Raw genomic sequence first — 15121 nt, forward strand, 5'->3', positions numbered from 1 at the left:
GTGATTGATTTAATTTTAGTTGGTAGGTTTGGAACCCAAGACCTCATATCCATGGGAAACCACAGGAGCTGTTAACAACTACAGATTCTGTGATCTTACAAATCAGCTTATTTATCAGGATGTTTTATTTGTTTAAGGGGAAGTATGGATAACTAAGTACATATGTTTTAAAAGCTTTCAGATGATTTTACTATTATTTGGAAACTAATCAGTCCATTAGCTAAGACCTGGTCTCTACCCAAAACAGAATCAGTTTCCAGATAACCAGAAAAGGCTAGTTATTTGGCTTTTTGAACCCAGAAAATACAGTCCTCCACTTTACTCACCAGTTTGCTCCTGCTCTTGGTTCCCGGCTGCTCCCATCTGCAAGTGATGCTTTCTCATGTGCACGTTCCTGCTCCCACTCTGAGAGAAGGTCTTCCCACAGACTTGACACTGGTGAGGCTTCTCTCCTGCAAACAGGGTTGAGGTTAGGATGGGGGGACCAAAAAGACGAGATACATTTCAGACCGCAAGAGAGTGGACTCAAGATAGACCCACACAGCAAAAACAAAACAAAGCACAGCCCTATATGGAGAAGCCAGGGGAATGTTAAACTGGACAGAGACTTCTCCTTCATCATATCCCTTCTCCATTTGACAGTTTCCCTTCTTTTGAGGTCACTTCCAACTTGGAAACTCTCTGTTCTGAATATCCTCCAGAAGCTTCCTCTGGTGAAACTTAGAAAGTAACAGCAATTATAGAAAAAAATTGCTAATCTTCTCAGAAAAAGATCTGGACTGAAAGAAGTTCAGTGGCTCAGCTAAAAACAAAACTCTAAAGCAAACTGTTTCTTTTATTTACCTTGGGTTTGGGGGCCATACCTGGTTGTGCTCAGGGGACCATATGTGGTGGCAGGGATAGAACCAGAGTCAGCAGCATGCAAGGCTGCGTAACCTCTGCACTCTCTCTAATACTGTTTATTTCTTTTAAATTTCCTTGCACCACTTCCGGAAGACCACAGGTAATCACTTTCAGCTACCTCCTTCCCTGAAATCAATGATTAGCACATATTCTAGTACCTGAGTGAACCACCAAATGTTTTCGGAGGCTGGAATATTCAGCAAAGGAACGGCCACATCCTTGGGCTTCACAAAGGAAAGGTTTCTCTCCTAGAGCAGAAAATAAGATACTCAGTGTTCTGATGAACAATTACTCTCTTTTCCATTCTAATTCACCATTTCCTATGACTGACTGATTTTTTTTTTCTCCTGCCCGCCCTCCATCTCTAAATAGAAAGGTTTATTATTATGTAGCTGGAAAAAAGAAGCAAACTCTCCAATCTGGGGAGCGTTAGTACAGCAGGAGGACGTTTGCCTTGCATGGGGCTGACCCAGGCTTGATCCCTGGCATCCCATATGGTCCCCTGAGCCCCACCAGGAGTAATTTCTGGGTGCAGAGCCAGAAATAAACCCCTGAGGGTAGGGGACACACACGTACAACACACAAAATACCCTCTCTGACCTGGACCTCTGTCCTTAGTGTAGGACTAAGTTCTGATTTTTTAACTTCAATCTGTGTAATTTCAGTTGGTATCTAGCAAGTGTTGCCTCTCAGACCTCTCAGTGCTCCCCTCGCAGGCAGCCCGGCACACAGCCCTGCCTTCTCCTTTAGGGTGGCTGCTCTGTCCTGGCTGAAGGGCTGATCCCTAGCTGCACTGCCCCACCCTCTGCAGTGATCCCATCCCCCTCTAAGATCAGGTTGTGCATATGCCATCTCACATCATTAAGTGCTCAGGGGTTACTTCCAGATTGCTGCTGGGGTGGGAGGTGTCACTCTCAGTGGCATTTAGGGGACCATGTGGTATTAGGTTCTAACAGGGTTTACCCAACACAGAGCATGCATAGTTCTCCCTTCCCTCCCTTAGCCCCCTGTCTTTTTTGCTGTTGTTTCTGGGCCCGCACAGCAGAGCCTGGCAAGCTACCCGTGAAGTACTAGATATGCCAAACACAGTAACAACAAGTCTCATGATGGAGACGTTACTGGGCCCGCTCAAGCAAAATCGATGAACAATGGGATGCCTGTGACTGCGACTGTGACTGTGACTGTTTTTGGGCCATATCTGGTAGTGCTTAAGGCTTAATCCTAGCTCTTGGCAAGGGATCACTCCTAGGAGTGCTAAGCGGCCAAATGGGGTGCTGGGGATTGAATCCGGGCCAGCTACATTCAAGGGAAGCGCTATAGCAGTTCTCTGAGCTATCTCAGTCCCTTCAGAGAATTTTATCTTACAGTCAGTTCTTTTTAAGATTCCTACTTAGAAACAGATTGTAGGGGCTAGAGACAGTACAGGGGTAAGGTACCCGCATTGCATGCAGCTGAACCCAGTTTGATACCTGGTACTACGCACAGTCCCCTGAGCATCACCAGGAGTGGTCCCTCATCACAGAGCCAGAAGTAAACCCTTATTCTTCTATTTCTATACTGTTTTCTTGAAGCAGATATAGTTTACTCTCAAGAAAAAGCTGAGAACAGAGTCATGCTACTCTGAAACCTATTCAGTGGTAATATTAACCTCTTAGGGACTGCCTGGAACCAATGTGTGGCTTCAGCTTAGGTTTCCCTTTCCCTTTCATTGTATCTGCTATAATTCTAGCAGTGCCAGAATGAGCAAGAGACAAAGCAGCACCAAAGTGGAGAAAAGGAGTTACACGTTCCAAGACAGCGGTCTGAGTTCAGTGATTAAGCTCTGGCTTGAGACTTAGATCATGCTAAGCTAAGCAGCTTGGAAAGTCACCTTTAGACTAATAGTCATGGTATCATTATTAGCTCCTTTGATATTAATACACCAAGTGACCCGGAACAAATTATTTCATTTTGCTTTGTGTATTAGGAAGGTACGGTGAGAAAGCAAACTCTTCCAATCAGGGCTTACGGATGGAAGAGATAGTATAGGGGGAAGGCACTCACTTTGCATGCAGCCATCCTGGGTTCAATCCCCAGTACCTCAGGGTTCCCTGAGCCCCACCAGGAGTGATCCCTGATGACAGCCAAGTGTTGCTCCAAAAACCACAATGAGAGGTTACAGTTTAGGGGCCACACCTAGCTCTGCTCAATGCTTTCGAGCTTACTCCTGCCTCTGTACTTGGGGATCACTCCTGGTAGAGCCTGGAGAATCAAATGGGGAGCCCTGGATTGAACCCAAGTGGGCCACATGCAAAGCAAGTGTAGTCGCTGTATCTCTCTAGTCCTGTACCTTAGCTTTCATATTTCCACTCTCCCCACTTAGCACTAGAACAGACTTTGTGGTTTATGCAACTCAATGGAAAGCCCCAAATTACAACTGCACAAATGCAAAGGTATTTGGAAAGCCATGTAGTGGTCTTATTCCCTGCCTACAATTCCTAGAGGCAGAAATCAGACCGCTGCTCTCACACATAGATCAAAGTTCAGTAGATGTTACTGAATGAATCCAAGACTGCTATAGGGCATTTGGGGGGGCCCTCATTTCCAGAGTTCTAGCAACAACTCTGGACCTTCATCTCTAGTTCACCCCATGCCGCAGTAGGCAAGCAAACACAGACTGCGAATAAACGTCGGGTGGACAACCTGTGTGGGTGCGCAGGTGGTTCTTCAGGTTTCCAGCGGTAGTGAACTGCTTGCCACAGCTAGACTCTGGGCACATGAAGGGCTTCTCCCCATTGTGGGTCCTCATGTGCACCTTCAGCCTCTGCAGGACATAGAAGCTTTTCCCACAACCTTCTGCGGGGCAGATGAAGGAGCGATCATTTCTACCAAAAACAAACAAAAGAAACACGTAAGCAACAACACCTGAAAAGATTCTTTGCCAGAGAGGAAAAAAAATCAAAGTTAAACTGATTCTTCAAAATTTGAGAACATGGCTACCCCATGATCACCCGAGGTCTGCTAAAACACCAGACGCCCAGGCTCCACCTCTCAGAAACACACGCTGGGTGTGAGGCCCAAGCAGAGGTATTCTGTTTGCTTCTCTTTGGGGGCCACACCTGGTTGTGCTCAGGGTTTACTCTTGGATATGAGCTCAAGGATTACTCCTGGCAAAGCTCAGGGGACCATACTGGGATGCTGGGGATTAAACCAAGGTCAGCCGTGCACAAGGCAAGTGTCCTACCTGCTGTACTATTCTTATCACCGTCCAGCATTTGTATTTTTAAATCCAAGGGTTGGACTTTTAGGGGAGTGAGGGAAAGCTCCCGAGAAGTGCTTGAAAAAAACACTTCTGGTTATACCCAGTCAACTGGGTCAGACAGGCCAATGCTCAGGCCCATGACTGGTTGCTGTTTAGGCACAGCAGTTCCAGTGACTGCAGAGAGAGAACTTGGGACTCTGAAAAAGCCAGACATGTGCTGTAGTGCTTGAAGTCATTTCCCCAACTCTAGAAATTATTTAATATGTGATTTCAAAACTCTTGGTTTAAGACATTTAAATGCCAAAACAACTTCTTATATATTATCAAGGATGAGTTAACAAGACACGCAAATCCTTTTTTATTAAAGAAAAGGACTTTATCTTAACCGTAAGTGAGCTGAAACTCTGGGATAAGTTCATCTGAAAGGATCAGCACTCTTGGGCTACAAGAATGGAATCCTAGATTTGCTCACCGATGAGTCTTGAGGTGGTACTTGAAGTGGGCTGGCCACACAAATGTCCGGTTACAACCTTCAACTGTGCATTTGAGTTTCTTTTCCACTTGAGGAAGGGGTCCCGAATCTTTAGGTTGCCCATCACCAGAACCCAGGTGACCATTTTCTCCTGCAAGAGTCACACATTTGTTTTTTTAACTTTGTTTTTTGGCCACATCTCGCAATGCTCAGAGGATTTACTCACAGCTTTGTGATCAGAATCATTCCTGGTGGAGCTTGGGGTCCATACCGGGTGACAGGGATTGAACCCAGGTTGGCCACATGCAAGGCCAACCTACCCATTGTATTATCTCTCCGGATCCTAGTTACATATGTGTAATCCAGTGAAGGACCCAACTGAAACACCCTGATTCAAACAAAGCTTCTGTATTTAACTCCTGATCACTAATCAGGTCTCCATCCTCATCTTCCCCAATTCTTCTCCTCTTTATTCATTTATTTTGAGGGGGATAGGAGGGGACTCCCAGAAGTGCTCAGGAGGAATTCCTTGCTCTGTGATCAGGAATGACCCATCGCAGTGCTCAAGGGACCATGTGGTACCAGTGATTTCAATCACGATCAGTGGGATGAAAGGAAAGCACCTTAACCCTGTACTCTCTCTTGTCCTGTAATTTATTATTAGTCAATAAAATTCTTTTCATAATGGCATACAAATTGAAAATAAAAACCTGACATGACAGCTCAACTGAGCATATGATTTGGCAGGAGATTGAGGTTCAGTATCTGGCACCACATGATTCCCCTGTGTACCGTCAGGCAGACCATGAGCAACAAGTTGGGTCAAGTCCCTGGGCACTGCTGAGTATAGTCCTCCCACCCAAAAACGTTTAAAATAACTCAAAAGAATAAGAAACATTACACACAAAAGACCCTTCAAAACACTACCAGCATCGATGAAAGACTTCTCCTTTAAAGGGAGCCCTGTAGATTATCATTTTTATGTGGATATGAGATGCTGAGACTCCAACCCAAGTCCTCACAAATGCAAGGCAAGTGCACAACTGACAGGGCCATTCACAGCCCCCTGCCCAACAGATTATTTAAAGACGAGAATTAAGAGGCTAATTTAGTTGATGATGCATGGTTGAATTTATTTTACTGGAAATAAAACAAGTAACTTATGTATTTTGTAATGTATTACATGTGTGAATGTATTATACAGCTCAGTGGTGCTCATCAGGAAGGTACCGGCCTGAGACCCAACTCAGCACCGTGAACCTTCACCAGGCATGTATGCTAACACTAGCAAATTCATATACTTTCAATCTTCTGCTCTTAACAACAAAGATTAGAAAACAAAAAAATAACTTAAAAAGAGAAGAGAGAGAAAGATTATATACAACTCAAAAGAGAGCTGCTGCATCATCAAAACTCTTCCCAGAACATGGTAACACCGCAGGGGCCTCACCATTGCTGCTGGTTTTTGCATTCTTTGCCAGCTGGGCACGAGTGGCGGCAATCAAACTGTCATGGGCCAATTCCTGAACTCGGAGGAACCATGGAATGTTACTGTCCGTGCTCTCACTGGAGAGGAAATCATTCCCCGAATCCTCTGCCTCATTCTGTACAAACACTAAGTGCTCAGCTGAAGAGCCCAGACCTGTAAAAAATGTAAGATATACAAAAGTTAGGCCAACAATACCCCTTTCTTTCAACAATACCCCTTTCTTTCAGAAACGCCATGTGCTGAATTGGCTCTTCCAGAATCTCTCCTCCCATATGCTTCTGCTCTAAGATTAGGTCGTCCTTCTACTCTAAGTTCGCAAGTCTGTCTTTACCTCATCACCTCCTCTCTGAGGTAAAAACACTCATTCAGACCTAGGCTTCCCATCCTTCTAGAATCCCAATCTCATCCTTCAATTGCCCTTCCCTGTGTCCTTCACTTATCTCTAATGGCAACCCATTCCTCTCTCTTGGCTAGATGACAGCCTTTATATTGGTCTTAAGCAAGTTTATCCTATCGTCACTTTTAAAATGAATACAAAATTCTGGGGTAAGAGCAATAGTATAGTGGGTAGGGCACTTGTCTTGCACGTGGTCAACCCAGGTTCAATCCCTGGCACCCCATATGGTCCCCCAAGCACCACCAGGAGTAATTCCTAAGTACAGAGCCAGGAGTAACCCCTGTGCATCGTCAGGTGTGACCCAAAAAGCAAAATAAATAAATAAATAAATAAATAATCTAGTATACATGTCCAGCCATACCTCACTGGCCCACCCTGATATATTATCCTTTTTCTCTAAAATATTTCCTCCCCTGGAGGAACTCTTTTGCAGCTGTGTGCATGTGTGAGTGCATTCATGCTTGTACAACTGAGCTATGTCCCTGTCTCCAAATTTTCACCATCATTTTTCCTGCTATCCTTCTCTAGTTGCTCCAATTCTTCTATTTCCCTCTTAAATGGTCTTTCTTAAACTCCAGATGTTGTTGTTGTTGTTATTATTATTATTATTATTTGCCTTTTTTGGGTCATACCTGGAGATGCTCAGGGGTTACTCCTGGCAGTGCTGGGGGGACCATATGGGATGTCAGGGTTCAAACCCAGGTTGGCCGTGTGCAAGGCAAACACCCTCTCCACTCTACTATCACTCCAACCCCAGCTCCAGATTATTCGTGAATCAAAGAAACCATGCCCATTCTTTCATACACTTCTTAAATGCTAATAAGTACTAAAACTACTGATTTTACACCAGACCTCTCTAAAACTCAGGATTACTATTTCTAAACTCTCCAAAGATCTCCTGAATGTCCCTCCAAAATATCAAACAAGTACAGTGGAAATGATCATCCTTTCCAAACCCTGGTCATCCTGCGCTATCTTATGATAGGAACTACTTCATTTTCCACAGAAGAAAAGTTGGGGGTAGAGGGTGCCGGCAAGGGATTTGAGTCACACCTGGCAATGTTCAGGGAATCTGTACTCTGCACTCAAGAATCACTCCTAGAGGTGCTCAGGGAACCATGTGGGATGCTGGAAATAGAATTCAGGTTAGCCATGTGCAAGGCAAGTGCCTTACCCGTTGTACTATTGCTCCAGCACCCCCAAAATTCTAAGTCATTCTGGAATCTGGCCTTATTTTTCTATACGGTTAATTATCACGAGATAATTGCCAATTCTCTAAAACAGAAAATAATGGGGCTGGAGTAATAATACAGAGGGAAGGGTGTTTGACTTGCACACAGCCAACCAGGGTTCATCCTCCAGCATCCCATATGGTCCCCGGTGCCCACCATGAGTGATCCCTGAACACAGTTGGGGTAGCCCCAAAATAAAACCAAACGAACGCAAATAAAGCGAAAGACAAAATAATAGAGCTTCTTTCCATTTTAAGCATGACTGCATGAGCCCTCCACACCCACATCCACACACGCCCCACCTTCCCAAATAATTAAACACGAACAGAGTTCAGAAAACGATTTTTAAAAATACCTGTTCTGGTCAGGTTAAGAAGAATGAAAGAAGTGCTATCACTTGGCTGTAGATCTTGCAATAAGCCAGGAGACTCTGGAGTGGACAGGAACTCGGGGGACTTCTGGATAGTCTGGGCCCTGGTCTCTTCTCCGTCTGGGCCCACATTCACCTGAAGGCTTCTCAACACAGCCGAGGAAGGGACCTCCTTGGAGGAAGTAGTATGATTGGGAGTATCATCTGGTTAAGGGAAAAACAGCACAGCTTTATTAGGTAGTATCTAACTCCAAGAAATTCAACATTTTGATACATAACACCTAACGTCCTTGTAAAATCCTTTAGTTTCTAATATCAAGAACAGAAAGATTTTATTTAGGGTGTGGGGTGGGAGGGGCCTGGGCCACACCTACTGTACTCAGGGCTTACTCTTATCAGTGCTCAGAGAACTATTTGTGGTGCTGGGAATGAAACTGGGGTCAGCTGTGGGCAAGTTACCTCAACAAGTAGCACAGTGACTCTAAGTTCTATAGGGTATCTGTCAAAACATGAGCAACAGACTCCACCAATAATCTGGCAGTAATTAATAACCAATTATAAATCTTTTGAGGCCAGCTATCAGTATTTTCCTTTGAAAAAGTATAAATGAGCAATCAAAATTAACTTACAAACAGGATCAAGAGGTCAGGAAGACAGCTGAAAGAGCTACAGATATGCTCTACACGTGAGAGGTCCCAGTTCAACCCCTCACACCACATAGATCCCAGAACTGCTGGAAGCAAGTCCTAAGCACTGTCATTTATGGCCCCCCCAAAAAAAACAAAATTCACAGGAAGAAATCTCTCCTTTCAATTTTTGTAACATGTATGAGATAGCTCTGATGAGTCAGTCTTTGGGAGGAGAAAAACCACAGCCTAGAAAATAACTGCAATTTTCTAGACTCATCAATATATTTTATTATAGCTTGGATTTTACACCGAAGTAAAGAAATAATTCAGAAGACTTGCTCTCTAAAACTTTATTTTTAGGGAGATGTTGTATTTCCAAAAGTTTCGACTGTAATATAATGAGTACTATACTGCACTAAAACATTCAATGTTTGCAAGTATCTCATTAATCTTGACCAAAAGTATATAACATTACTTCCTCTTTTGGGAAGATAATGGAAAAGACCACAGGAATGAAAGAATTTTAGGGACAGTGCAGAAATTTCAAAACCTAAAGAACCTATACAACAATATAAATATGCTTAATGCCACAACTGGTTTAGTTAAAAATAGCTAGTTAAAATGGTCAATGTTATGTATATTTTATTATGGTCACGGTCACAGTCACAGTCTTCCCGTTGTTCATCGATTTGCTCGAGCGGGCCCAGTAACATCTCCATCATGAGACTTGTTGTTACTGTGTTTGGCATATCGAGTACCTCACGGGTAGCTTGCCAGGATCTGCCGTGCGGGCGAGATACTCTCGGTAGCTTGCCGGGCTCTCCGAGAGGGGCAGAGGAATCGAACTCGGGTCGGCCATACTGGCTGCGTGCAAGGCAAATGCCCTACAAATTGAGGGGGCCCACACCTGGCAGTCCAGGGCTTATTTCTGGTTGTATTCAGGTATCTCACTCCTGGTTGTACTCAAGAATTAAATACGGTACTGGTGTTCAAGCCAAGTTGGCTGTGTGCAAAGCAAGCATCTTAACCCTTGTACTATTTTTTTTTCACTGAATCACCATAAATTAAAAGTTACAAAGATATTCATGACTGAGTTTCATGACTGAGAGCAGAGTTCTGTCTCAGCCTTCTTTTTCTCTCCCTCACACTGTATGCTTTCACACAGCTCAGCCCCAAGCAATTACAAAATTTCCATGGTGCTTTTTCTCCATGACCCTTAACATTTACAATCTCTACGAGTTGTAAAATCAACTATCCATTTCATTGGTTCCCCAAAATAGACTATGCTCTTAACATTCATCTATCTATGATGACTTGAATTTGTACCTGGTAACATTAGCCGACTGCATTCTGAGGTTTCAGTCACTGGTAGGAGAGACAAGCAAGTAATGTCTTTGGCTTCTGGTTCTACTAGCTCCTGTCCCAGTGGGATGGATGTATTCTGAACAAACTGTACCAGGAGCTGAAGTGGCGGGAAGAGGGGCGGAGGGAAAGGAAACATTAAAAAATTGTTAGGAATAGATCTGAACCTCTGAATTTACCAAGAGGTGATGATGAAATAAATTACTAGCTGTTCATAGTTCCATCTACATTCACAGATCAATCACAAAACACTTATTTTTATTAAGTCTTTTGTTCTAGAGAAAAGTGCGAATTTCATATTAACCTCTGATCTTGCAAAACTTAGGGAAATAATAAAAACAATAACTTTAAGTGACAGGTTAAAAACACAACTGTAGGAGCTAGGAAGACTATGCAAGGCCCTGACACAGTACACATAGCTTAAACCATCAAGAGGGCAATGCTGGGTGAGCAAACCTGACAGTACACCTTGTCCCTGGGTGTGACTCCTATTTTTAAAAAACTGCCATTGCTCTATACTGATTACATTTTCTTTTTTCTTTTCTTTTTTCTTTTTTTCATTTTGGGTCACACCTGGCAATGCACAGGGGTTACTCCTGGCTCTGCACTCAGGAATCACTCCTGGCGGTGCTCAGGGGACAATAAGGGATGCAGGCAATTGAACCTGGGTCAGCTGCGTGCAAAGCAAACACCCTACCCGCTGTGCTATCGCTCCAGCCCTACCAATTACATTTTCTAAACGATTTTTATACACATTGCTCTTTGAATCTTTATGATAGATAACCCAGTCTGATTAAACATGCATTTTATACAAAGAAGAATCAAGCTAAAGATACATTGTGATGCTACCAACTAATTAGAATTCTAATGACTAATTAGAAGCAGTATGTTCAAATTTAAGTGATCTGATTCCATGGAGCCATGAGAGACAGCTCCATGGACTAAATGTGTGCTTTGCATGTAGGCAGCCTGGGTTTGAGCTCTGACACTTCATTATCAGGAGTAAGGCTTGATCACCAACAGGTATGAATCCTGAACACTGGTCCCAAACAAACAAATATCATAATCTGATTCCAAATTCAGCTACCCTTCCATCAAAATTAAAAATACTAAAACGAAAATGTTAAATCCCAGCCCAGAGAGAGTAAACCAGTGGGTAGGGTGCTTGTCTTGCACACAGCCAAACTGGGTTTCATATCAGGCAATGTAAACGGTACCCTGAGTACCAGCAGGAGTAAACCCTGGGAGCCAAGTTTAAGTCCTGAGCAATGACTGAGTGTACCCCCAGAACAAAAGCCAGAACCAAACAATCAAGTTAAATCCCCAATCACATTTAGAAAAAATAAATTCATATATTTTATATACATAGCATAAATTTAGAGAATGGTTTGTGGTAGAGTGTGTGTACAAACACAAATATATATTCCTACATATCCATACACAAAACAAAGGTATCATTATGTTAATTGCCTAGATGTATAAAATATAATAGTTTTATAATTTCTAAATAGCCCACAAAGCCTGAAATATTTACCATCTGACCCATAAGAGAAAGTCTGCTGATCCTCAAACTAAAGGACAAACTTTGGATTAGGCCAATCAAAAGGAAAGGAAGATAACTGAACTCACCTCTGGTTTGGATTCTAACTCATCTGATAACATTGATTCAGCTTCCAAATCCTGTAACTGTTCAGGGAACAGGTTTAAGTTTCAATTCAGCATCAATGACACCTTCCTATTGTGCTCATATTCCTTTAAGATATGCTGGACTTTTCCTGTAAGATGCTATGCTAAGTGGGTAATCAATTTAACCTAAAACAGGAAAGAAAAAAGAGATAATTAAAATCAAATAAAAAATATCACTAAAAAAATTATCATTTAGATAAATAAGCCATTTATCTAAATGTCAGAAGCAGGGGGCCAGAGAGATAAAGGGCATGTGGTGGACCTGGGTTGAATCCCTAGTATCTCATATGGTCCGCAAACACCATGAGGACTGATCCCTGAGCACAGAAAAGTAAGCCCTGAGCACCACCAGTTGTGGTGCCCCCAAACAAACAAAAACCACAAGGCAGCAAATAAAGAATTCAGCCCCAAATACTTGTTTTAAAATAAAATAAGCCAAATAGGTTTCAAAACCCATACTTTGATGAAGGATTTCTACTTTTGATAAACTATTCTAAAAGGCTTTAGATATAACCATATTCTGGAAGAATTTCATTGCATCAACTGTGATTATAAATAAGACATTATATACACCTACAGTCAACAATTAAGGAAATGCTGATTACATTACGGCTGTCACTTTAAAGAAATGTGTGACGGCTGAAGAGGTAACACCGGGGTCAGGCACTTGCCTTCCATACAGCCTCCTCTATCTTTGCTACAGGCAGTATGTAGTTCTTATGCCCCACCAGCAATGATCCCTGAGCAGAGTTCAGGAGTAAATCCTAGTTCAACATCATGCCCCAAGATGTTTATGAAACAATGATTTTTAAAAGGCATAAACATATACACTTGTCAGTATTAATACTTGTTGAAAACAAAAAGTATCCTAGTTTTTCAACAGAAAAGAGTAAAAGAAAATTCTCAGCTATAATAGTAGTCACTGGTCGCAAGGCAAGCATGACTTATTTTTCTACCCTCATGGCATGAATAGTTGCCATGAACAGTGACTGTTTCTCTCTAGGTTTGCTCTTGAATCATCAGTATTTAAGAGATTTTGGTGCAAATTTCCTTTGCACCAACCCACACTTCCCACAGCAGATGAGTAGCTATAGAAAATGTAAGATATACATATGTATGTTCACACACACACAAACACACACACACACACACAACTTAGCAACTGGGAAAGATAAAACCTTGTCTTTTACCACAACATGGGCAGAGGAGAGGGAATTTTTGGTTTGGTTTGTTCTTTTTTTTCCCTCTAGTTCTTTGGGACACAAATGGAGATGCTCAGGGTTACTTCTGGCTCTGCTCTCATCCTGACAGTGCTCCAGGGACCAGACAGGATGCCGGGGATCAAACAAGGATCAGCTGTGTGCAAAGCAAGTACCTTACCAGCTGTACTCTTTCAGGCAAGGCCCCCCAAAAAGGGGATCTCGATAAGCAAACTGAGGCAGAGGAAGGAAAAATACCAGAAGCTCTTCCCCATGATACAGAAAGAAAAGATGTAAGGAAATGCGTAATGTCCAATGAAACCAACACTTAGATGACGGAACTGTGTTACCAAGATAGGCAGGTGTGGGCTGAAAGGGTACAACGGACTATAGTGGTAGACAAATATTGGAACTCCAGACGCTGGAAAGACAGCTCAACGGCTGAATGTCTGCTTTGCATGCAAGAGGCCAGATGTGATCCCTAGCACCTCATGGTTCCCAGCACAAGCAGGAGTAAACCCCAAGCATGATGCTGAACCCTAAGTACAGAGCCCCTGAGTACCTCTGGGGTTTAGCATTATACTACTAAATAAATTGAAAAGATTTAAATTTTTTTCTTTTTTTAACTTTTTCATCTCAGTAGCACTGCACTATCTGTAGCACTGTCCTCCTGCTGTTCATCGATTTGCTCAAGTGAGCACCAGTAACGTCTCCATTGTGAGACTTGTTACTGTTTTTGGCATATCGAATATGCCACAGGGAGCTTGCTAGGCTCTGCCGTATGGGCAAGATACTCTCGGTAGCTTGCCAGGCTCTCCGAGAGGGATGGAGCAATTGAACCAGGGTCAACCATGTGCAAGGCAAACAAACGCCTTACCCGCTGTGCTATCATTCCAGCCCAATTCAAAAAGTTAAAAAAAAAAATTTAAGATGGAGCCAGAGAGATAGTACAGTGGGTAGTGTGCTTGCCTTGCATGTGGCTGACCCAGGTTTGATCCCCGCATCCCACCAGGAGCAATTCCCAAGAGGAGAGCCAGGAGTAAGCTCTGAGCATCACTGGGTATGGTCTAAAATCAAAACAAAAAGTTAAGAATATCGGAGCTCTTCCTTGAATACTTACAGCATTGATAATACTTAGGAAACTGTTTGTTTGTCTTTTTTAACTCATCTCAGTAAGTCAGGAAATGAAGTATTTGGACCAGAGCGATAGTACAGTGGGTAGGGCATTTGCTTTGCATATGACCAACCCAGGTTTGATCCCCAACATTCCATATGGTCCCACAAGCAGTCAGGAGTGATTCCTGAGTACAGAACCAGGAGTAAGCCTGAGCAGCGCCAGGTGTGACCCAAAAAGCAAAGGAAAAAACAAGTGTTTGTTTAGATTAACTTGAAGGTTTCTCCAACTCTAAAAGATTCCAGGATATAAAAACTCCAAGACCCAGACAACAATTAGCTGTCATTTATCCAGGGATAGGTTTGTTATCCCTACGTAATGAAAAAATTTAAATATGAGGTAAATGAATTATGTGTACTGAACAAAAAAGTTAGGTATATATGTTTGACAAGATTTCAAAGCTCTCGTAACTGAAGGCATGGAGAAGCCATCTTTCTTAGTTTAACAGGTCGTCCATGAGGGACAGGATGGTGTAGTCAATAGCAGAGAGCACTTGCATGTGTGAGTCCCTGTCTTCAACAGCTGCCCGCCCACTTTCTAGTCCATGGTCACTTTATTACCATGCTTTTCCTTAAAAGATAATTTTGCACATCAAGTATACACTCTGTGTATCATACTTTAACAGCAACTTACTTTGACATTAGCTAGATGTGACATTGTGACTGCAAATATGCAATTAAATCTGTATTATGAATTGTGGTGATTGATTTCACAGATTAAAAAAACAGCAATGCAAGGAATTTCTAAACAATAGGTTCACTGAGATATATTCACATACCATACAACTGACTCATTAAAAAGCAGAACTAAACTATTTTTGGTATAGTCAGAGTTGTAGAACAACAGCATAATTCAGTGGCAGGGGTGGACCATACCCAGTGGTATTCAGGGCTTAACCCTGGCTCTGTGCTAAGGGATCACTCCTGGAGGGGCTCAGGGGATCATTTGTGGTGCTAGGGAGTAAGCT

At 42.7% G+C, this 15121-nt stretch overlaps 1 protein-coding gene across 6 annotated transcripts in view; it reads right to left on the minus strand.

Moving 5' to 3' along the window:
• ZNF410 (zinc finger protein 410) overlaps positions 1-15121 on the minus strand; it is a 37644-nt gene that overhangs the window by 8999 nt on the left and 13524 nt on the right. For 5 of the 6 annotated variants that reach the window (XR_008795062.1, XM_056133496.1, XM_056133494.1 and 2 more), the window contains exons 1-9: positions 13162-13182; positions 11725-11907; positions 10060-10195; positions 8090-8308; positions 6067-6258; positions 4617-4767; positions 3586-3767; positions 1062-1151; positions 327-452 (exon numbers count right to left, since the gene is read on the minus strand). Coding sequence is in view for 5 of the 6 variants with exons in the window: in XM_056133496.1 (XP_055989471.1) it covers positions 327-452; positions 1062-1151; positions 3586-3767; positions 4617-4767; positions 6067-6258; positions 8090-8308; positions 10060-10195; positions 11725-11757 (1129 nt within the window). In the remaining variant the exon portion in view is untranslated. Of the gene's footprint in view, positions 1-326; positions 453-1061; positions 1152-3585; positions 3768-4616; positions 4768-6066; positions 6259-8089; positions 8309-10059; positions 10196-11724; positions 11908-13161; positions 13183-15121 lie in introns of those variants that run through there. The other variant, XM_056133493.1, reaches the window with a different exon arrangement.

The sequence above is a fragment of the Sorex fumeus genome, unplaced genomic scaffold (assembly GCF_029834395.1).
Source record: "Sorex fumeus unplaced genomic scaffold, SorFum_2.1 ptg000098l, whole genome shotgun sequence".
Lineage (NCBI taxonomy): Eukaryota > Metazoa > Chordata > Mammalia > Eulipotyphla > Soricidae > Sorex > Sorex fumeus.